The following is a 24,919-nucleotide window of genomic DNA, read 5'->3' on the forward strand; positions in this document are numbered from 1 at the left end:
CCATTTTCACTCTGGGAGAAAAAGCCTGAACGTTTGAACCCTTGTGGTTTCTACTGGGAGTGCAGCAACTCTACCAGGAGAAACTAAGAGTCTGTACAAGGCCTCAGACACAGTGGTATAGGGGGATGGGGTGCGTGTTTTATTAACCTTGAAGAGAATCATACACACCTTATTATTCCTTTAAAGTAAATAGCTGACATGGGTATATTTGTGAAAGAGTAATTATCTCTTCACTACATAAAAAAAACAGATAGAACAATCTGAATTAAAACAAATGTTTGTACCAACAAAACTCTTTACAACACTAGGACAAATGTGGCAGCTGAAATGCACACAGTGGATACAACTGCTCCACTAACGTGTTTTTGTTAACATACACATAATTATAATTTTGCGCCCCTTACAATGGTCCCTACAGTCTGAGTCGCCATTTTGTGTTGTCTCTTCATTAGGGCCAAATGATCATGAAAACTAATTTCCTGGCAAGGTTGTTGCCCTGGTTACAGAGTCACAGTTGGATAATGAGGGGTCATTGTCTTTATATAGGCACTGACCTTAAGTATGTGGGTATATTTGTAAAAATATGTCAGTTTGGCATAGAGCTCCCAAAGGAGCCCTATTGACAAAAATATCACCATCTCAGGCTGTAAACAATTTGTCATGAACAATTTGTCTTTGTCTCCTTTCACTTTTTACTTTCCCTGATATCTTTATCTCTGTCTTCTTTTTCCGATTTGTCTTTTTCATATTTTTCTTTGTCTGGCTTTGTTACACTATCATAGGATGGTGGAGAGGTTGTGGATGAGGTCACATCTGTTTTTTCAGGACCTGAATTTTCACTCAGCTTATCGATAAGCATATCTTCTTTCATAGGCAGATCAACTTTATCTTTGCTATACATAAATGAAATTTTTTTCACTGATTTCTTTAAAAGGTATAGTCTATAAGCACGCTGAATAACAGTAGCAGAAAGTTCCTCTTGCTTTCTTTTTAATGTGGTTGTAATTGGTTCATAGGAGACTTTGGAAGGATTTGCAGTCATAAAACGTTCTTCCATTTGTATTCGAAGTGCATCTGTTTCATCACTTTCACCCAAAACACGTGTTGTAAAAGCAAACAAGATGTCCAGGCAATGAATTCTGTCACCACTTACCATGGGCAGATCCATTGCAATAAGCTGAATTATATTTGGTTTTGGTAAATGGAGAGGAGGATCCAGTGAAGATGCAAAATCAGACAGTTTACTAAACTCTATGAACTGTGTTGCATCTGGATCAAACTTTTCCCAAACTTCATAGAACATTTCAAAGTCATCCTCACTCAAGGGCTCAGCACTTTCTTCAGTTGCAACACTGAAGTTCTCCAAAATCACAGCAATATACATGTTTACTACAACTAGAAATGATATGATAATGTAACTGACAAAAAAGAAAATCCCAACGGAAGGGTTACCACAGTCTCCTTTAACAGAGCTTCCAGGGTGAACTCTATATGGGTCACAGTCTGGTTCCCCACTGTTAAGAATTGGTGCTAACAAGCCATCCCAACCAGCGGATGTGGTAATTTGAAATAGGCAGATCATACTGTTGCCAAAGGTTTCAAAGTTGAACATGTCATCAATCCCAGCTTCCTTCTTAACATAGGCAAAGTTGGACATCCCAAATATGGCATAGATAAACATGACCAGGAACAGCAGGAGGCCAATGTTAAACAAAGCAGGAAGAGACATCATCAAAGCAAAGAGCAGAGTGCGAATCCCTTTAGCTCCCTTAATGAGTCGCAGGATTCGACCAATTCGGGCAAGTCGGATGACTCTGAACAAGGTGGGGGACACGAAATATTCTTCAATCAAATCAGTTAGATACATACCTATAAAACAAAAACACAAATGCATGTAAGGAGAATATATTTCTACTAATTTAAGTTTTCTACTATCACAGAGAATAATTTAGGACATGTTGCCAGCCGTGGCCATTTTCAAGGGGCCTAGAACAAGCTGCAGAAGTGTGGCTAAGCAAAAGGCCCCAAAGCCTGTTTCTGAGTGACTGTAGTATGAACCTTTGCAGATGTGGCAACTAGCTTGGTCGGCAAAGTAAGAGAAGCCATCAAACACAATTAAACAAAGCACAAAGCCTGAAAGGAGATAAGGGGAGACCATACATTAAATAATCCAAATGCATTATATCATAGCTTCATATTAAAATATTAGTAGTGATTGATGTAACGGAATGTATTAGAAGTCATTTCGCTACAATAGATATATTTTTGTTAAGATGCTTAGATACTTTGTAAAAACACAAATATCCTTGTCAGAGAAGACCATAAACTAAGATAAAGAAGAAACATGGCAGTGTTGAACAGCACTCAATGAGGAAGGAAAGGAGATTAGAAACCCTCCCTCTTTCTTTCGTAAGGATATAAATCCTAACTAACTGACACCTTCCAAGTCCATAAGAAATCTGGTTTAGTCTAGTTCCAAAAGTTTCAGTGAAAAAAAAGAAATTTAAATAAAGCCTATCAGGGATGATTTATTAAAATATTAGAACCAGCCATCTATAAATATTGGGCTTAGGCCAAAGGGAAATTTGGAGACCTCAGCAAATTCAACAAGACCTACTGCCAATCTGTGCGCTACCCTCCTCCCATCTCTCAAGTCTCCCCAACCAGTATAGGTGAGAATCTATGTTATGCTGTCAAGGGTAGCGAGACAGATTTTGGGATAAAGGTTTGTTTCCATGTTTTTATGTGCAAGCAAATAAAAAGGTTGGGCTGTACACCTGTTTCTGCCTCTTTTATCAATAGCTGTCCACAAGGTTACCTGTAATCTGGGTTACAGATGACCTTATCTGGTTTTGGTAAAGACTATGAATAGGGAAAAGACTAAAAATTTACACTCTCAAATTTTCTTAATATCATCTGCTAAAAGCCATTACACAGGTCCTGTTTCCACTTTGACTCTTTTTCACTATGTTATGAAAAATTAATGGATATTAACATTAATACTTAACAGAAGCTCTGGTACTGAGAATAGTAACATAGGGGGAATAGGGAGTAGGGAGAATAATAACATAGTAGAATAGTTAGGGTGACCATACATCCAGATGTCCTGATTTAGCTGGGACAGTCCCAGATTTTGAAGGCTCGTTCTGGCTGGTAGGTAAGAATTGGAGGTGTTCCTTTGAGGTGTTCAAGAGGAGGCTAGCTAAGCACCTCGTTGAGCTTGTTTGAGCCCAATAACCTCCTGCCTATAGTAGGGGGCCAGACTTGCAGGTCTCTTCTGGTCCTTTGATTCTAATTAAAACGAGTATCCCGGAAATATAGGGGCATAGGCTGCAGTCCGGAAGGGAGGCAGAGAAGCACAGCATGACAAGTAGACTTTGCTGCTTCCCCCCATTCTCAGTGCACCATGCCACCCCAACCCTGCCTCTGCCTGCAGCATTGCTGCTGACTTAGGAGGGTTGGGAAAGGAAGGGGGGTGCTTGGAATTCCTGTTCTCCCATACAGTCACCCCAATTATAATATATTTCTTATTTAGTGTAGAATTAAAGGAAGTGAAAATTACCTGTCTGATCCTGTAATTTTGATTTATTAAATACAAATTTAAAAGGTGGTAGCATACTTAAAATATTTTTTTATCCTTTCATTACATTCCTTTTTGAACATAAGTAGTTCTTACCTATTATGGAGAGAATGACAACTACAAAATCAAAAATGTTCCAGCCTATTTTGAAGTAATAATAGCGGAGTGAGAACAGTTTCAGGACACATTCTCCAGTGAAAAGGACTATGAAGACCACGTTAATCTGGTCTAAAACATCAGTCACTTGTTTACTTTGTTCATCTGTTTCTATCATCATTGTGACCATGTTAAGGCAGATAAGAATCATGATGGTGATATCAAATGCTTGCTTTGTAACAAGATCAAACACCAGACCTTGGAATTTGTTCTGGAAAAAATGAAAGAGTGGGCGATACAATTACAGATACAAAATACACATTTTATCCCCACCCAGAAATATATAGGAAGAAAATAGTTGAGGAGATCTAGTTCAGAAAGGAACTTCCCAGTGTAGTCCCTTTCTTTTTATAAGGAGCAGGAAAAACAAGAGAAGCATAACATCTAAAAATAAACAAGCAATCAAAGCAGAAAATAAGTCTGTCAAAATGAAATGCCCCTCAAGAAAATGGATTGGTTTTGTACTTCCTGAGAAAGACATCAAGGAGTGATTTAGATATGATCTTACCATATAGAAAGATGCATGTATTTCTATTTCTAGCCCAAAGATGCCAGAAATGTTTAATACCTAGTTTGCAATTTTGATTTGTTCCCAAATCCAGATGACAGAAAAAACAGGTGGCATTCTTACCGCTGGCCTAGGTATAGGTTTTTGTGGTTTCTTGGAACCTAGCTTTTTCATTGCATTGTAATATTTCTTCTGTTCTTCTGTCATGAAGATGTCTTGACCTCCAAGGTAAAGTAGTAAAATAAAAACTAATTACAACTATAACTTTAGAGACATGAATTCACTAAGTGACGCAAATAGAAACATAAAACTCATAGGGATCTCCGAGGTCATTGACTCCACTGCCCTGCTTCGGCAGACAGTCTTTCATATAAAACTCTTTAATAAACTTATTTGACTCCATCTTAAAAGCAGTTAATCTTTTTGCCCCACTACTCCAGTTGGAGGGCTACTTCAGAATCCAAAGCCTAAAATGTTTAAGAAACTTCTAATTTTCAGCCTGCATATAAATATTATGACTGTGCGAAGAGGCAAGTATTCATTTTAGATTCGGCTGATTTGGAGGACAGTGATTCAAATCCAGTTGGTAAGTCTGTTGGGGTTGGGGGAGGAGGGAGGGAAGGACTGGGGATGGGACAAGCTGCCCAGTCGGTATGGAGCGGCGCGTTACTCGGGAAGAGGGGCAGAGGGCTGTGGGTGTGGCAGCACTCGGAGCAGAGGTCTGCCCTGCTGCTGCTTGCCCAGCCAGGGTAGGGGGGGAGATGGGATGTGGCCATGGCTCACTCCAGGTGGAAGGGGGCAAGCAGCAGCAGGGCATAGCTTCTGCTGCCGGCGCTGCTGCACCCTCATCAGCACTAGGAGTGGGGGTTCTACCCTGCCGCCACTTGCAGCTGGCACGGGAGGGGCGCAGGATGCGGGTGCGGCAGGACCTGGGAGTAGGCGCTGTGCCCTGCTGCTGCTTACGCCCTTCCATCTGCAGTGAGCCATGTCCGCATCCCGCCCCAGCTGGACAAGTGGCAGCAGGGCAGAGCCCCTACTCCAAGCACTGCTGTGCCCGCATCCCATGCCCCCCAACCCTGAGTAACGTGCCCCCCCTGCTCCGGCTGGGCAGCCCCAATCCCTTCCTCTCCCATGTCCCTTCCCTACTCCCTCCCCCAACCCCAACAGACTTACCAGCTGGAGGCAGGTGTGTCAGCTGCCTGTTTAGTCTATGGCTGAATCACCAAATCTTTTTCCAAATTGATTCAGATGCTTCAAATTGATTCAGTGCTTTTAATTCATCTCCTGATTCAATTTGGATTTGGAGATTTGGTCCCAAAATCAGGCTGAATCTCCTCCAAATTGAATTTGCTACTGAAGCTTTACACACCCCTAATAAATATATATGAATACAAAAAATTTACTGTACTGATAATCATTCTATCAAGAACCAAAATAGAGGATCTGAGGAATCAGTCACATAGAAGAAGACTATGACCTAAAAAAAAAAGGCATATAAAAAATTTCCTGGGGGTAACATATCACAGAGAGTATTAAATACATGTGTATTGGGAACACTGAACAAAGGAAAGTTCCATGCTATGGAACACCTTTTTCCAAACTGTTTCACCCTATGGCACACTTACCTAAATAAAAAAGCACTGCTGGCATCTGGGTGCCAATAGGGAGGGGTGGTGCACAACCACTCAAATGGCATTTTGGGCTGGAGCCATGTATGCCCCCTGCCTGGCTGGAGCGACACTCCCCATCTATCTGTGTCCACAGCAGCAGCAGGCGGTGGGGTGTGGCTCCAGCCCAAAATGCCATGGCACACCTGGACGTGCCTGACGGCACACTGGTGTGCTGCGGTTATCGGAATGTTGGGAAACGCTGCTATAAGAACTGTAGTTTCTTAAGATGCATTTTTCATGTGTACATTTCACTATGGGTGCATATGGGCCCCAAGTACTTAACTTGGAAGACTTTTGCCCTAGTAGTAACCATGCAGTGAATATGTGCACTCTCTCTCCCCTAATATTTTTCACCAAAAGCTCATAATGATTTGCATAGGTATATGATTGCTTAGAGCTCCAATATGAAACTGGAGATAGGCCTGTTGAAAGTCTCTGGGTTAGGTTCAGAGAGGAAAGCAAAAAAGGTGATGTCGTGATGGGGGTCTGCTATAGACCACCAGACTAGGAGGAAGTGGTGGATGAGACTTTCTTCAAACAGCTAGCCAAAGTTTCCAATCACAAGCCCTAGTTCTCATGTGGGACTTCAATCGCCCTGACATCTGCTGAGAGGGCAATAGAGCAGTGCACAAGCAATCAAGGAAGTTTTTGGAGAGTACTGGGACAACTTCCTGGTACAAGTGCTGAAGCAGTCAACTAGGGGTTGTGCTCTTCTTGATCTGCTGTTCACAAATGGAATAATTGGTGGGGAATGTAATAATAGATGGTAACTTGAGCAGCAGTGACCATGAGATGATTGAGTTCAGGGTCCTATGCAAAGGAAGGTGGGAGAGTAGCAGAGTAAGGACCCTGGACTTCAGAGAAGCAGACTTTGACTTGCTCAGGGAGCTCATAGGCAGGATCCTCTGGGAAGCCAGACTGAGGGGGAGAGGAGACTTGGAGAACTGGCTGTACTTTAAAGAAGTCTTACTGAGAGTGCAGGAACAAAGCATCCCAATGTGCAGGAAGATTAGCAAGTCTGGCAGAAGACCAACCTGGCTTAGCAGAAAGCTAAATCACAAAAAGGAAGCTTATAAGTGGAAACTTGGACAAACAACTAGGGAGGAGTATAAAAGTATTGCTCGGGCATGCAGGGATGAAATCAGAAAACCCAAAGTGCAATTGAAGTTGCAGCTAGCAAGGGATATGAAGGGGAGCAAGAAGGTTTTCTACAAGTATTTTACTAAAAAGATAAAGATCAGGGAAAGTGTGGGTCCCTTACTGAATGAGGAAGGCAACCCAGTGACAGAGAATACAGAAAAGGCTGAAGTACTCAGTGCCTTTTTCACCTCAATCTTCACAGGTAAGGTCAGCTCCCAGGCTACACCACCTGGCAGCACAGTTTCGAGATGAGGTGAACTGTGGTGAAAGAATAGGTCTAGGACTATTTAGAAAAGCTGATTATATACAAGTCCATGGGGTTGGATAGGATGCACCGAAGGGTGCTGAGGGATTTTGCTGATGTGACTGCAGAGCCACTGGCCATCATCTTTGAAAACTCATGACAAGTGGGAGAGGTCCCAGATGATCAAAACAGGGCAAATATAGTGCCCATATTTAAGAAAAGGAAAAAGAAGAATCCAGGGAACTACAGACTAGTCAGTCTCACCTCAGTCCCTGCAAAAAACCTTGAAGTAGATCTTCAAGGAATCCATTTCTAAGCACAGGAGAAGAAGGTGATTAGGAACAGTCAGCATGAACTCACCAAGGGCAAGTCATGCCTGACCAACCTGATTGCCTTCTACAATGAGATGACTGGCTCTGTGGATGTGGGGAAACCAATGGATGCGATATACCTTGATTTTAGCGAGGCTTTTGATATGGTTTCCCTCAACATTCTTGCAGTCAGGCTAAGGAAGTACAGGCTGGATGAATGGACTGTACGCTGGATAGAAAGTTGTCTGGATCATTGGGCTCAAAATGGCTTTATGTCTAGTTGGCAGCTGGTATCAAGTGGACTGACGCAGGGGTCAGTCCTGGGGCCAGTTTTGCTCGGTATCTTCATCAGTGACCTGGAAGATGGCATAGAGTGCACCCTCATCAAGTCTGCAGATGACACCAAGCTGGGGGGAGTAGTAGATACACTGGTGGGTAGGGTTAGGATTCAGAGAGACCTAGACAAATTGAAGGATTGGACCAAAATTAATCTCATGAGATTCGATAAGGACAAGTGCAAAGTCCTTCACTTACGATAGAACAATCCCATGCACCGGTACAGGCTGGGGGCTGACTAGATAAGTAGCAGCTCTGTAGAAAAGGACCTGAGGGTTACCGTGAACAATAAGCTATATATATGCCAACAGTGTGCCCTTATTGCAAAAAAGGCTAATGGCATCCTGGGCTGCATTGGTAGGAATGTTCCCTTCTATTCAGCACTGTTGAGGCCACATCTGGAGTACTGTGTCCAGTTTTGGGCCCCCACTACGAAAAGGATGTGGACAAATTGGAGGGAGACCATAGGAGGACAACATAAATGATGAGGAGGTTGGGGGACATGGCTTATGAGGAAAGACTGAGGGAACTTGGCTTATTTAGTCTAGAGAAGAGAAGACTGAGAGGGGACTCAATAGCAGCCTGCAACTACCTGAAAGGTGGTCCCAAACAGGATGGAGCTAGACTTTTCTCAGTGGTGACAGATGACGGAACAAGCAGTAGTGGTCTCAATTTGAAGCAAGGTGAGTTTAGATTAGATATTAGGAAGAATTTTCTCACTAGGAGGGTAGTAAAACACTGGAACAGGTTACCCAGAGAAGTTGTGGAATCTCTATCCTTAGAGGTTTTTAAGACACAGCTAGGCCTTAGCTGGGATGATCTAGGTGGGGATGGTCCTGGTTTGAGTGGGGGGGTTGGATTAAATGACCTTCTGAGGTCCCTTCCAATCCTAATTTTCTATGATTCTATGAAGGAGTCTGATAATGGTAATGAATTTTGGTGGGCATCCAAATCACATCTGGATCTTCCATAGGGCCTCCCTGTTAATTGAATCAAAGGCCTTAATCAAGTCAACGAGGGCCATGTAAAAATCTCAGTGTTGTTTGTGGTATTTCTTGTGTAGCTGTCTAGCAATAAAGTTCATACCTCTGAGTGGTCTCAAACTACATTGGAACTTGGGTGCCAATGAGAACTTCAGCAAGTAAAGTGAGTCTACTGAGGAGAATGCAAGTGAGGATCTTCCCAGCTATAGACAGGAGTGTAATATCATGATAAGTGCTGCAACCTGATCCATCTCCTTTTTTTTGAACATGGTAATGATTGTGACATCTCTCAAGTCACTGGAAATCTGTACATGCTTCCAAGTGTTCAAAATAACAATGTGTGGTTAGTGAGAGAACTTTTTTCCACAACCATCTTATCTATCAGGCTAAGCAGAGTATCTGAATTAAAAGGTAATAGGATTTTTTCCTTAAGCTCTCTCTGGATGTGGACTCAGTAGAGGATGGTTTCTCAGTGGATGCCATTGCCAAGAGGCTTCAAGAAAAAGAACTTGCACTGGATGAGTCTTGAGTTCTGCCATCTTAAAGTGACCCCATGATTTTACTCATGACGTAAATCTAGAATCTGGCTTAGAAATGAATGACTTGCAGACAGTGCTCTTGTTGGAGATATACGACTTCCACAGGCAGTGGAAGCTCCTGGCAAGCCTGGCAGCAGCAAACATTGCCCCATAGCAAATGGGGCAGAATTTGAAGCCAAGTAACATAGAGGAAGCTGAAAGATGGAGAGGCTTGGATAATGTGAAGGGTAAAATGAACCCTCACCACTAAGCACTTGAAATGAACAGTAAAACATTCATATGGATAGAAAGTCAAGAGACAATTTTAACATTTTCAGTATTTGCAGATTTAATATTTTTTCTATGCATTTTAGTTAACCACAAACAAATCAAGAAGGAACTTGTGTATCACTCCCAAGAATAGTGGGGCTTAACCTGCAGCCTGCAGGCCAGCTCCAGGCTGTAGAGCTGTGTCATGTGGCCTGTGGGGCTCCCCACAGGTCCAGAAATCTGGTGGTAGAATGGTGGCAGTTAATGCTGCCACCATTCTCCTGCAGCCCTATTTCCCATTTCCATGGCCAGGTGACTTGGCCCAATTATGCTGGATAGGACTGGTGGATTGGGCCAGGCTGTGTGAGATCTGGGCCATGGACAGAGGTTTGATCCTATGCACATGGGACCAGGAAGGTGTGCCTATTCAACCAGCCAAAAATAATCTTGCTTACTGGATTTGGCCTGCCAACCAGCCCTGAACCACTTAATTGGCCCACATCCCAGAAAGTCTGGGTAGCATTCACTTAGACCACTTAGACCACTTTGGCAGGAGGATTCCTACATGCAGAAAATGAGGTGAAGAGATGTGAGAAAATGAGGTGAGAAAGGAGTTGTAAGATTCACAACAAATTCTTGACATACATTTCTCACCAAGATGCACAGAATCGCATTAATGGTATGACTTTCCTTAGAACAGTCCTTTGATACCCTCATGTTTTATGAAGAAGGAAACTATATGCATCGTCTGAACAACACATTGTGGTCTTTGGCTACCACTGTAGGTTTAAATTCTTTTAAAAACTTTCAAAATTAAAGGCTATTGCCTCATTATACAGAACAAAAAAGAAAGCAGTTTTAGCAGTTGCTCTCTCTATTCCCTTTCTCTTTATTATTATTGTTGTGAGAAAGTTAAAATAATTGTTTTTGTCCCTGCATAGAAAATAACCATCTGGTAAGGATCAATTCATTTCTTTAAAATTCAGCTTTTTCTGAGATACTAATAAAGATACTTATCTTCTTCTTTTGCTGATTGAAGTTGTCGATGATGACACCAATGAAAAGGTTCAAAGTGAAGAATGAGCCAAAGATGATAAAGATGACAAAATAGATATACATGTACCAGCTATGCTCATAGCTGGGCTGCATATTTACCTAAACAAAAAGAAGAAATAGCAAAACATTAGCACAAAAGCATGGTTAATTTGCCTACTAAAATCCTACACTAGCATATTTTCATGGACACAGATACAACAAATATTTAACTGAATATGTAAACGGGACATAGAAAATTTTAAGTGCATTTGTAAGTGACAGTTTGCATGTACAGATACAATTTTTCTCTGCACTCATGGGGACCATTTTTGAAAACTGGTGCAAGAATCAGACTCCATTAACAAAACAACCTGTTGCTGTAGCAGTAATCTAATTATGCTTAGTCTTTGTGAGCCTATTTATAAGTAGTAACATGTATTATAAATAGTTTGCATTAAAAGGTTTTTTGCCCATCTGAAACACGTTAACTTAATTGGTAGTAGCAGGAGTAGTAGTTTATTCACAGTTTTCAGTAAAACAATTAAATAAAATTGACAATAACATTATATGCAATATAATTTAAAGTTATTGGTAAAAGCCATAAATAAATAATTTAAAATACAGTAAAATATAGATTAAACAAAATTATAGATACATTTTACACATTCTATCAGATTAAACAAAATTAAAACAAAACATAGTATATGCTGTTACAAAAAACAGACAACATGAAGCAATATACAGTAGTAGATTTGAAATAAATAAATAAAACTAAGGGCATTCTGTTTGATTTTGGCTCTTATTCTTTGTGCAAGTAATTCAAATACACCTAGGAAATACAGAACATACTATAAAGTTATTACAGAGGGGTCAATAGTTTTTTCTTCATTAGCCCAGTATTTAAAATTTTCCAGTAATAGAGAAATCATTTTCCTCTTATTGCTTCATAGAGTGAACAAGACCATGAACAGTGATTTAAGTAATCTCTCTCATTCTTCCTGTAAAACCCCCTTCCTGTCCTATACGGGGCCTGACACCACCTACCCTTAACAACTGTAGATATCATTAGAGTGAACTGTAGTCTAACAATGATTTCTCATTGTTTGTACTTTTGTACTTCAGATAGATACAGTTCTAGGCTAAATAATGCTTTATTAAACTCATAAAAAGGGAATTCAAAAAAATCTCACTGCCCACATATCTGGCTGCATGCTGGCATATTTAATTCTTAAATTTATATCTTGTTTTAAATGTAGGTATAACTATAGCTGGAGGAGAATATAAATGTTATTTAACTATTCTCTTAATTACGTTATAGAACAAAGTCTGTAGAGAACATTAGACAATTTTTAAAATTTTCACAATCACTGCCATTCAAGTTAGATATAAAATGTGCATGATGTAGACGTTGAAGTCTACCCAAGTTACACAAATAAAGTTAGAAACTGTACTTACATTTACAGAATCAACAGCTGCATACATGATATTCATCCATCCTTTAAATGTAGCCTAGAGAGTATTTGATATGTTACAATTTTAGGGTAAAACTTCAGGTGAAAAAAAAATACCTAGCATTTATACTTATAACCCAATCATACTTCACACTGAGCTTGCATAGGGCCATACAATGAAAGAGTATTTAGAGACAGCTTCTTTGGAAAAGATGAGCAAATTAATCATAAAAATAATTTATCAATTTAGTTGCCTTTTCTGATTTGTTCATTGTTTAAATTATCATTATGCAAACTCTTCACAATTTCATACCTGAGCTGAGTTACAGTTAATCTCTGAGTTGCATGACTCAGCAATAAAGGCACATGGTCATATTACTTTTTCTGACTTGTAAACTGGAGAAAAGGTTTAATAAGCCACTGAGCTTGGATTTTTCAGGAAGGAGACATGAACACGATAAAGAGAAAAAACATAAGATAAACAGACTCCAGAAATTTTATGAATTTTAAAATTTTCCTTCCTTGGGGGGGACAAGGTTCCCCTCCCCCCCCCAAAATCAAGCTAATATAAGATTTATTGGCTATGTACAAACACATTTTACTTTAATTTTCTACTGTCACATTAATACAAAGAAATTCCCATTTGGAAAGGCTATTGTCAGGTTTATCTAACAATAGATTTCCTGCCCAGGACTATAGAAGCAAGCCTGTGACTCTTCTACATTTATAAAATGTTCCCCTAACCTGCATTAAATAATGGCATTGTACTTACTGGTGCCTAGTTTTCTGTCCTTCTCTCCTTGCACTATGTACATATTATGAGATTCCTGTAATAACCTTTATGCATGTCCCCACAAGCAGGAATGTTCATTCCCCAGGGACAAAAAGCAGCGCCATATACTTGTACTGCTGCTACCTGTCCCCAGGGGAACACCCCTGCATACATACTCTAGTGCATGGCAAGTTGCACCAGGTGGGGTAGGGGAGGCTAGGGCCAGCACCTGGGGGCAACCTGGAGCTCCAGTGGTGGCGATCCAGGCACACAAAGCTTGGCCAGCAGCTGGAGTGTGGCCCTGGCCAGCCAGGCTCTAGTTTTGGGTGGCGCGCACTGCTGCCACGTTCCCATCCTGCTTTTTATTGGTGCAGGTTTTTTGACATTGGGATCTCCTGGTGTCAACTCCCCCCCTGCACTGCAAATTAACAGCATGGTGAACCCTTGCACGTGCGGTGTATGTGGTTTGCAGTGCTGCAGCCAGGTCTGCAGTGCCATGAACTGCACATGCATGCTTGTCTGGATGTGCCTTTCTTGTCCCGATTTAAGCTAGCAGTGCTTGGAATGTGTTAATATTCAAGGAGTATCTTAGAATAGAACTTCCTTTTCTAGTCCTCAGCATTCACAGTAAAAAAAAAAGGCAAATAGTCAAAGAAGAAATGATTGAAGAAAAACCTGTTTAGGGGTATGTAAGTACAGATATCTAACACAGGCACAAGTGAGTATGTTGTCACCACAGTTTAATATGTTTTACTTTTGTTTCAAAATCTAACTGGCAAAAACAGTCAGGCAGGGAATTTACAGATTACAAAAAATCTGCTGAGAGCTATGACCAGGATGATGCAGAGTAAGGGGGCAGGGCAACCCGCAGCACTGTGGCACTGTGACACAGGCAGTGTCTCTGTGTGTGGCACGACAGATCAAGGAGGGGGCAGGGAACATGGCTGCAGATAGGCAAGAACAAGAAAGGAGAGCAGTAGGTTGGGCAGGGGTGGGCAGTGGCACTCATGGAGGCAGCATCCCTGACAAAAAGGTCATTCCCCACTAATGGAGAGGATGCCAGCATATTTAGAGAATAAGTTTCAGCCGAACAGGCTGTATTCTTCCTTCAAGAAAAAATGATCTTTCCATGTTATTCTGAAGGACTGGAGAAAAAATATAATGGTTGTTCTGCAGTGTGCTATAGGACAAGTATATCAAAAAAGAGGAGACTGCTATAATATGATGCATTTATCTTCCTTCTAGTGTCCAACACCTGCAAACCACTTAGGGGATTGAATATGGAGCTGAGAAAAGAAATGACAGCAGTTTTTTCAGTCCTGATGTCTCTATGCTACTTCCTGGAGACAACAGGCAAGGTAGAGATGCACCTTACAGAATAACTAAATAAAATATGTATGAACTTTCACTAGCCATAGCTGATTTCATCAGATGCTATGAAAGGACAGCAGAGAGCAGGTTATCAGATAGAAGTTAGTGATTTAAATACACAAGACAGGGAAGTGGGGAGAAAGGAGAGAGAGAGGGTAGGGCTGAGAGGCAGAAGTGGTTGGAGACAGCTTTCTATTTGATGGCCTGTGTGTTCTTTCATAGCATCTGATAAAGTGAGCTGTGCCTCAAGAAAGTTTATGCATCTTTGCTTCTATTAATCTAAGGTAGATATCGACCTTCCCTTCTGCCTGACTTGCCTAACTACCTCTGATATGGCTAATTACTTATCTCTGGCAATACAGTACAGGTCTTGGTAAATACAAAAGGAAGAAACTGTATTTGTTATTTTTTTTCACTGACACCTGTTGTTCAGTTTGCATTACATTTGTGTGCCTTGCTGGTAGATACTTAAATATAGAATTAATCCTAAAAGCCTAGGTTCCCCATTTCATAAAACAGGTGCAAGTGCAGTGATTTACCTTCTAGTCAGAACAGCTTCTAGGAGCAGCAGGGGCAGGAAGCCTTTTTAAAAACTGAGCATGTGTAGAGACAAATAACTGCCCATAGAGACTGCAGTCACAGCAATGCCAGAAGAAATAGCAAAATGTTAAGCAAGCTCAGTGACTTCTTGTAGGAATTACCACAATTCCTTCAGAATAACAATTTATGTTCTCCTGTCTGTGGCAGAGGTTGGCCCCTCAAGCTTCAAAGAAAGATGCAAGAAACCCCATAATGAGTTATGGAATAATCTCGGGAGTTTCTTTCTAACCCCATTGGTTAGTGCTTAGTTTATGCTCTGGAAATGAAGTTTCATACTTGGTATGTGTTATGTCTCAACTGTTCATGTATAAATTAATCCCCTTTTTAATCCTACCAAGCCTCAAGAGTATCTTGTGAAACCAAGTTCCATAAGCTAGTTATGCAAATAACTAATACTATATTTTACCAAATGACGTCTTATTTCTTGTCCATTAAGAAATAACAAAAGCATTCATCTGCCCCCATCATATTATTAAGTACTCCGCACATCTGTCATGGCCCCTTTTAAGCCCTATTCTCTCTAAACTAAACTATTAGGGGTGCACCAATATAGATTTTTTTGGGCCAATACTGTTGGCCGATTATGAACAACCCATATCAGCCAATACTGATTCTATTTCATAGATTTCATAGACATTAGGGCTGGAAAGGACCGTGTGAGATCATTGGGTCCAGCCCCCTGCCCAAAGTGCAGAAAGTCAGCTGGAGTCAGGTAACCCCAGCAAGATAAGCATCCAAGCACAACTTGAAAGTATCCAGAGTAGGTGCTTATACTTGCTCCCACTGGAGGGAGTGTTCCAGACTCTGGAGACTTAGGCAAGTAAACAAGTTTTTCCTTATGTTCAGTCTAAAACGGTCTTCCAGCAATTTGTCACCTTTGGACCTAGTCTTCCCTAGGAAAGCCCTGGTAAACAGATGCTCTCCCACATCCTGATGTATACCCCTGATGTACTTATATGCTGCCACCAAGTCCCTCTGAGCCTATGTTTTTCCAAGATGAAGAGTCCTGTGTCTCTCACCCTCTCCTCATAAGGCCTGCTCTCTTGACCTCTGATCATGTGTGTGGCTCTCCTCTAGACTCTCTCAAGCTTCTCCACATCCTTTTTAAAGTGTGGAGCCCAGAATTGGATGCAATGCTCCAGCTGCAGCCTCACCAAGGCTGAGTAAAATAGGAGAATTACATCTTGGGTCTTGCTTGAGATGCATCGGTAGATGCAAGCCAGGGTTTTATTTGCTTTGCTGGCTGCACATCGCATTGGTGGCTCATATTCATCTTGTGGTCAATCACGACCCCCAAGTCTCTTGCAGACACAGTGCTAATGAGTGAAGCACTGGCAAGCCTATACATGTGGTGTGGGTTCTTTCTCCTGAGGTGAAGCACCTTGCATTTTTCTATATTGAAGGTCATCAGGTTTTCATCTGCCCACCTTGTGACAATGTCCAAGTCAGCTTGGATCCTCAACCTATCCTTCAGTGTATCCTCACTTCCCCACAGTTTGGTGTCATCTGCAAATATAGCCAGTCCACTACTGACACACCAATCCAGATTGTTAATAAATATATTAAAGAGTACTGGTCTGAGTACTGAACCCTGAGAGACACCACTTGTCACCATGCACCATGTGACTCGGTTCCATCGACCATCACTCTCTGGGTCCGACCACGAAGCCAGTTCCCCAGCCATTGGACCATGAGGATGTCAAGGCCACAGTTCCCCAATTTTGCCATGAGGACATTGTGGGAGACCAAGTCAAAGGCTTTTTTAAAGTCCAAATATATGACATCAACCTCTTTCCCCTGTCCCCCCCAACTCTTTTAGCACTCTTCATCAGGGCCTGCTGACTTATGGATGTCCAGCCTCTCAAGGTGCTCCCTCACAAGGTCTTCACCAAATGTAGGTGTATGGTCACCCATACACTCATAATCCTGTGTTCAGTCAAGCAGGGTGAGCCCCCTGGGTTGGTGAAAAACCAATGCAAAGTAATCATTCAGGAGATTAGGTTTTTCCTGGGTGTCAGTTGTCAGCTGCCCCATTTGATTCAGCAGGGATCCAATGTTGCCCATTTCTTTTGACTTCCTACATATCTGAAAAAGGACTTTTTATTGCCCTTGATTCCCATAGCCAGCCTGAGCTCAGTTTTGGCCTTGGCTTTTTTGGGCCATTCTCTACAGGTGTGGGCCAGTCCTGCATAATCCTCTGTAGAGGTATTACCCATCTTCTAACCCTTATAGGCTTCTCTTTTAAGACTAAGGAGGGTCCATGAGTTCCCTGTTTAGCCAAGAGAGTTTCCTATCCCTTTTACTACTTTTCTTGTGGGCTGGGATGGACTTCCCTTGTGCTTTTAGGATCATGTCCTTAAGCAGTGACCACCCATCTTGGGTTCCCTTCCCTGTCATATCATGATCATTCAGGGCCTCAACAACCAGCCTTCTGAGCTTGTGAAAATCAGCTTTCCTGAAGTCAAGGATTTCTGCATTGCTGACTGATTTGCCACTTCTGTGATGGATAAGGAAGGTGATCAATTCATGCTCACTGTTACCGAGCTTCCCATCAGTCGCCAGGTCACTGACAAGATCATCCCCTTTGGCCAGGACCAGATCTAGCAGCCCGTGGACTTCTTGAGTCAGATATAGTTCATCAAAGCAGGCAAGGAAACTAAATGACTGATCAGATTTGGCTGCATACTCCCCCCATGAGATGTCAGCGAGGTTGAAATCACCCATGACAATCATGCACCAAGAGCGTGCCACCTCTGCTAGTTTCCTAGAGAATTCATGGTCAAGCTCTTCCTCCTTGTTAGGAGGTCTGTAATAGACTCCTCTGGTTATATCCCCTTCACCATGTTCTCCTCTTATTCTAACCCAGAAGGTTTCAAGTCACCCTTCTTGGGTGCTAATGTCAGCTAGTAGGGAAATATACTGCTCCTTGACCAACAGAGCTACACCCCCACACTTCCTATCAGCTTGATCCCTCCTGTATAAAGTATAGTCGTCTATACCTGTAGTCCAGGCCTAAGTAGAGTCCCATCAAGTCTCTGTTATCCCTATGAGATCATATTTGTTACTGCTTAGCAGGAGGGCCAGTTCCTCCTGTTTGTTCCCCATGCTCCTGGCATTAGTGTATAGGCAGCTAAGTCTGCCATGGGAAGCCCTAGGCTTCTCTGTGCACTTGGGAGCATCCCATCCATGAGATGGGGTAGGAGTAAGTTTGGTTGTATTTCCTGACCTGCTGACTATGTGTTTGACTCTTCCTGGACTTGTTCTGATGGTTGTCTGCCAATCCCCGGGCAAGCTTAGTTTAAAGCTCTGGCAAGCAGCTCGGCCAAACTGGTCAAGTGTACAGCCCAGAAGCCTGCAGAGCACCTGCCGCCTGGCCTGACTGCAGCCCCAGCCCAGTGCCTGCAACAGGAAGGGGCACTGGGGGTGGGGGTGGGGAGACTAGCATTGCCCACCAGAAACTGAATATTCCAAATATGAGATGGAACCTTAAGCATATCATTTTAATCTTTCTTTTACTTCTTCAGATTCCAATGAGTACTGAACAATTGTTTTCATCAAGCTACCTACAAGAATACCCATATGTTTTCTTCTAAATTTACCTAGAAGCGCCTGTAAGTAATTCAAATATTTCCTCCACCCCACTAATTTTTTTGCAGTTTGGACTCAGACAGCTGCTACTGAAAGGAATTAGAAGGATATCAAATATCTGAGAAACCAAAATTTTTAATGAGGAAAGACCAAGGAAGAAGTGCTGGAATATTCCCTAGGTATTGATGGTTTCCAAAAGGTAGATGAACTGTCATTTTTCACTGTAAAAATATATGGTGGAGCAGAGAAGCAGTGAATATTAGAAGCCAAAATGCCGTTTGAAGATCAAATGGCAAGAGAGATCCAATAACCATGGATAAAGTACTAGTCATAAATGTACTGGTACACAATGCATCTGTATTTGCAGCAACTTTGGCATGCACAAGCGAGATATGTCGATTTATCACACTGCCACTAACATTTTGGGGAAACAGTGGACTGTAGTAGGGAAGTAACTGATAAACTACTCTCCCCTTCCCTGTATTTCCTTATTAAATCGAACTTCTTTCTGTGTAGTTGAAATCACTTTCTGCTAACATTAATGTGAAAAATATTGCTCAAATATTCAAGCACAAATTGACACAGCTGACATGAGTTTTGTTAAATCAAAAGGTTATTTGAAAGAGATTTTCTATTGGCATTTGCATGTCTCTTGTTTTAATAAGTGCTTTTCAATTAAGCTAAAAACCAGTAAAACCATGTGTTCCTACTACTGTAATATCTACTGTGTAAGTATCAATGTCAGGTAATTCCACATAATACAATATTTTACAAATGTAACTTTATTAAAAGCAACATACCTATTTGCAGATTGTATGTGTAATTCATATATAAATATGCAAGTAAACCTACCAATGTGGTGCATGTAAGAGATAGAGGCACTGATGAAATCATTATGAAACTGCTAGAGCTCATTAACATTAGGCACTGGCCCTCACTGCAGACCAGGAGCAAACAAAACGGGAGCATGCTACCATGGAAGCAGGACTAGCTCCAGAGTGAGTGAGAATAATTACCATGGGCTTATGAGGACAAATATTTTCCCAGGCCATTGTTCCAAGTGAAGTCAATTTGGAATGCATGCTCCTGTCTGAACTGGTTTTACTCTGCAGATGGTTCTACAAGGAAAGTTCCCGTGCTCTGAATTCTAGCACTAAGAGGTTCCATTGAAACTTTTGGCTTGGAATAACACAAAATAAATCAATGGAATAACTGGTAATGGTTCAAAAGTGATTATACTAGAACAAAACAGAGAGCACACCATATGGACAGAGAAAAAAGTGGGAACTATGGTTTAAAATCAGTTTTGCCTGGTCCCTCTCTGCATTAATTGCCAAAATTTAACCTTCCACATAACTTTTTGCTTTGACAAGCAGATGAGCTTTGGAAATGTATTTGACTACCATGGTAAAAAACACTGATGTCTGTCTACAACTTGTCAGATGGCATAAATAAAAATCTAGGGCTATGTGATACTAGAACATTTCTAGAATTTTTTCATGAACTTAGGATGAGCCTTAAACTTTTTCTTCTTTTATTTGGGGAGAAGAGGTAGGGGGAAGGCTCACCAGTCCTTTTTTATTTGCATTTGGGCTGTAGTTAAACACTCCTTCTCTCCAGAGTCTATAAAAGAGCATGCTGGATTTGTACCACTATCAACATTAATCTGCTTGCACAGAACAAAAACAAAGAATAATTAAAGAAATAGGAAGTAATCTCAAATATAAGTACATAACCTCTCTTTTGGATATTTTGCTCATCTTCAAGGAACCCTGATTTTAAGCATCCTAATAGCAACTTCCTTTCTAAGGACCCCTAGATTTTCGTAACATAGTACGTACTGCCATGTGATGAGATGATAATGATAAATGGAGAATCAATCTTCATTTCAACATACAACATGGGAAATTAAGCTATAAAATATATATAAAAAATGGCCACTTACTACTTGAAGCAGAGAAAGATAGCCGGCTCCGACATTGTCAAAATTTACTTTCACATTTTTCCACTGAACATTATCATCTTTTTCCATATAACTTTCACAAATATTCTTATATGGAACTGTATTTGCTGGAAAAGGTTGCCCATCTGTGAGGTTAATACAGTAGAAGAACTTGCCAGCAAACAAATTAACTCCCATGATACTGAAGATAAGCCAGAATATAAGACAAACCAGAAGGACATTCATAATAGATGGTATTGCTCCTACAAGGGCATTCACAACCACCTAGTAAAAAAACAAATGTATAAAAATATGTATATAGAGAGAGAAACTTTGTAAGAAAACTTACAGAGACAAAAAATTAGACATTTTTCTTGACAAGGCTACTAGTGAAAATAACAAAACTAAAAATGGAGTCACAAACACTCTTATTTTTCAAATAGTTGAAACAAACTATGTACTAACTAATCAACATAAAATAGTTGAGAACTAAATTGCCAAGTAGAAAAGCTAGTTAATTAAAAAACCCAGGGGAGTTGTAAGGCAGATTGTGAAAATACACAATATATTCAAATTAATAAATGTGGGAAATCATCACTTACAAACATAACTAATGACTGAAAGAAAATGAAGGACTGACTTCTTATAGATTTTTAGAAACAATACAGAGGTAATTTGATAAAATTATGTTTTAAAAGAATTATAAAACACATTTACAAATTATTTATTTATATATACATTATTATTTTACTTTCTAATGATAGCTCCAACATAAAATGGCAGTTTTGCATTATACATTCAGCTAGATTAGTAGTGTCTTTAATTCTTTCCTTCTATAATAATCCTGTGAATGAAAAAATAAATACATTATTATCACAGTTTAAATAAAAGCGTATAAAGATTTAGGCTACAATGAATTTGTAAATAAGATGAAACAATGATAAAGTTAATTTAATGATGAACAGCTAACTGTGAAAGAAGGTTGGAAAATATTCTGGTTATTAGAAGACTGAAATGTTCCAATCCCTAACTGAAATAAATACTACTGTATTTTTGCCATGATTTTGAGTGTGACAGAAAAAAATTTGTCCCTAGCTGGTTAAATAAGGTACCTGATTATTTCATTTCTATGGAGAACCTCTGTTACTTTTCATGTTCGTGTTTATTTGCTCCTTTGCATATATGGAAAACTGAAGAGTAAGTTTAGAACATTTAAGGGAAGTGGAGATTTTCTACTGTTACATCCTTTCTACCTTATTGCAACCTTTAGAAAACATCTTCCTGACATCATACATTGCAAAGTCTATTGACAATAGAGAAACTTGCATTGTCTTGATATATACCACTTTAATTAATGTTAACAGTGATAATCTTGGTGTTGAAACCAACTACATTTCTTTTTTAAAATAAGGGGAATGGTGATTTTCTCAGAATCAATGCCATTTACGTACATTAGATATATGATTTGCATTTTCATCTGGTGCCTTGTATTATTCTTCTGACAGGATTTGGGTTACAACCTCAAATGGTCTTGTGAGACACATTGAAAATGGAATTTACTTTGGTGATAAAATATGGAGGGATCTGCAGAACTATTCCATCACTGTCAATTAAAAATGTTTTAAATAAATGAAACTTTTGAATCTGATATTCTGTAAGTGTGACAATTAGAAAGAAGTGATTTTACATAACTATATTGCATTGGGAAAGAGTTTATCAATACTTCAAGTGACTTAAAAACAAGATATATTCTTTGAGGGAAAAGAAATAATTTTGACTCGAAGCTAAATACTTTGAGTTGATTTTGAACCAGAAATGTTAGTGCAGTAACATTTTTACTAAAGTTAGTGCAGTAACATTTTTAGGGATTAAGGACCTATGCCTATTAAATCTTGACAGTAATCCATATATCCAATATTATTGAGATAGATTTGTCTTAGTTCTCTAAAAACTTGACTGTAGAATGCATTGCAGGATAATTTTGTGAACTCATTCTAAGATGAATTAATTGTAAAAGGATATTACAGAGGACAAACTGACAAAACTATTATGTAATAGGATTAAAGTTAATATGTTGTAAGACAAAACAGTAGAAGTAGATGGAGCAAATTCACATACTTGAGAAGCAGAATTACTATAGAAAGTTTATAAAACAAAAACCATAATACTAGCTTTATGGCTAAAAGCCAAGTGAGCTTCAAGATAATTATGCCAGAGATGACAGTAACAGTGTGAAAAAACTGTGTCAAGGCAACAAAAACACTTTTTCATACACAAACTATAAAATAATAAGCCTAGCATCAGAAGGGAAAATTAAGTTTAGTGAGAAGGGGACATTGAGGAGAAAAAAACATACACAACAGACAACTATCAATACGTCGCAGCATTCTGTCTTCTGCACAGTAGGTGGCAGAAACAAGCTTTGTGGTCTCACAGAACAAGATACCAATAAGCAATTCACAGATAAAGCACACTCTGTATACCAGTGGTTCTCATTCTTTTTAGACTCTAGGCACCCTTCATTGGACTCAAAGCACTCTTCCATGATTTTTTGTGAATTCAGTGGCAACTAATTTAAACAACAAATTTATATATTGTAGTGCTTACCTCCTCGTAGAGGGGCTGGTGGGCAGTGGGGCAGTGGATCATTCAGGCAGAGACAAGCCTGAGGTTGTGTTTATCTACTTACCTTTTCTGCTTATCTCCTCACAGCACCATTCTATTTAAAGGATCCTGCGGCACCTCAGGGTGCTGTAAACAAACATTTCTTTTGAAAGGAAAAACCATACATGATATCAATTAATGGGACAAGATCAGAGATCTAGAATAAGATTGAGTTGATATTTTAAGTAAAGGAATTAAGCTACTGCAGTTACTTCTTTTGTTAATGGTGTGAAAAAATGGACATTTTACATCTGTGGGGGGATGGGGAGGGGAGAGGATGCTTTAATTAGGGAGGATCGAGAGCTGCTCTAATTAAAGTGCCTGCAGCATCATGTGTATTCAGTTTCTCATGCTTCAAAATGGCAGCAGGGGTGCTTTAACTAAAACTTGTCTGATAAGCCTAAGTTAAAGCACCCCCGCAACCATTTTGAAGCATGGGGATGCTGAATACAGGAGACGCAGAGGCTGCTCAAGTCTTAATTAAGCCTGCTCCAATGTTATGTAATTACAGCGCATCAGAGCAGCATCCCTGAATGTCTACAGGCACCCAATATTAGCACTTTTAGGCAGGCAAACGTGTGCATGATTCACAGATATTTCAAATACAAACAGTCTGACCTATTATGGTCTGAATTTTTTGCAACAGAAGAATTGCTCTATTCATTTTTCAGAATCAACAAACAAGTGAAAACAAAGAGGTGTCTTTTCCTGTTTCTGTGAGTGAAGGAAGTCACATTAGTGAATTACTTGTACATCCCGTTCAGGGTGGGTCAGCTGAGCTCAGCTCTTCTCATGCAGTGTGACATCACACTACCCTCCACTGACATGAGTCAGTGTCAAGCACCCAGTCAAATGGGCTGTATTGTTTGTTGTGATCAACCAATGAAAGATATTTGCAAGAACCGCTAGGCTCCAGTGTCTAATTTATTATAATACTATCATACCATGGCTATCATGCATGATTTTTCATTTTGTTTAAGAAATGTGTTTTCAGTCATTATTTTTATGCACTGCAATAAATAAATTAGTTTTTTAAATGGGGTGCAGCTAAATTTAGAAAAATGACAGAGGAGTGTCTCAAGAGTAAAAAGGTTGAGAACTGCTGCCTTAGAATTACTTCTCAGCACTTAGAGAGTGTTTACAATTCATCTACCTTGACATATAGGCTATTTAACTTCACATTTGTTCAGCCAGCTTTCCAACTCTACAGGAGAGTGGTTTAAATTTTAAAGTACAATATGAAAACGTCTCTGATAAGAATAATTGGGTTTGATAAAACTCTTCTTCCACCTAATACACCTAACAATATGTACTGAAAATTTGATTCAGACTCATTACCTGGGTACTGGAAGAAAAATGATGCATAGCTGTGTGTTCTAAAGTATTATTAATCATCACAAAGGAGTCAACAGAACATTTAAAGCTACATTTACATATTTTTGACATGCTCCAAGTAATAATCAGAATATCAGAACCTAAATCATTGAGAAGGAATGGTGCCTGCTTGGTACCAGGTCTAGTGTGGATGTTGTCCAGCAGGAAAAAGGTGAGCTCCTAGGGAATAACAAAATCTCCTGAAGCTGTTGACCTAAACTGTTGACCTCCACAGAGAAAGCTGGGGGAGATAACACTGCTAGAGGAGCAGCTGGTACTACCAATGCACTCTGATTAGGTTTGGAATTAGAACACATAAGTTTTCTTCTCCATATCAGGCTGTACTGAGGAAACAGCACCCACAAGTACAGCCCAGCCCAGACCACCGAGTGAAGTGAATAAACAG

General features: G+C 40.1%; 1 protein-coding gene across 3 annotated transcripts in view; it reads right to left on the minus strand.

Moving 5' to 3' along the window:
- Positions 1-186: 186 nt before the first annotated feature.
- The window catches only part of LOC109301518 (sodium channel protein type 2 subunit alpha-like), a 302,173-nt gene continuing 277,440 nt past the window's right edge, over positions 187-24,919 (minus strand). For all 3 annotated transcript variants that reach the window (XM_019522731.1, XM_019522729.1, XM_019522730.1), the window contains exons 22-27: positions 20,479-20,760; positions 12,207-12,260; positions 10,734-10,871; positions 4,368-4,472; positions 3,677-3,947; positions 187-1,869 (exon numbers count right to left, since the gene is read on the minus strand). In XM_019522731.1, the coding sequence (XP_019378276.1) occupies positions 686-1,869; positions 3,677-3,947; positions 4,368-4,472; positions 10,734-10,871; positions 12,207-12,260; positions 20,479-20,760 (2,034 nt within the window). In that variant the 3' untranslated portion in view covers positions 187-685. The remainder of the gene's footprint in view (positions 1,870-3,676; positions 3,948-4,367; positions 4,473-10,733; positions 10,872-12,206; positions 12,261-20,478; positions 20,761-24,919) is intronic.

Source organism: Gavialis gangeticus, unplaced genomic scaffold (assembly GCF_001723915.1).
Source record: "Gavialis gangeticus isolate Ggan-Ray unplaced genomic scaffold, GavGan_comp1, whole genome shotgun sequence".
Lineage (NCBI taxonomy): Eukaryota > Metazoa > Chordata > Crocodylia > Gavialidae > Gavialis > Gavialis gangeticus.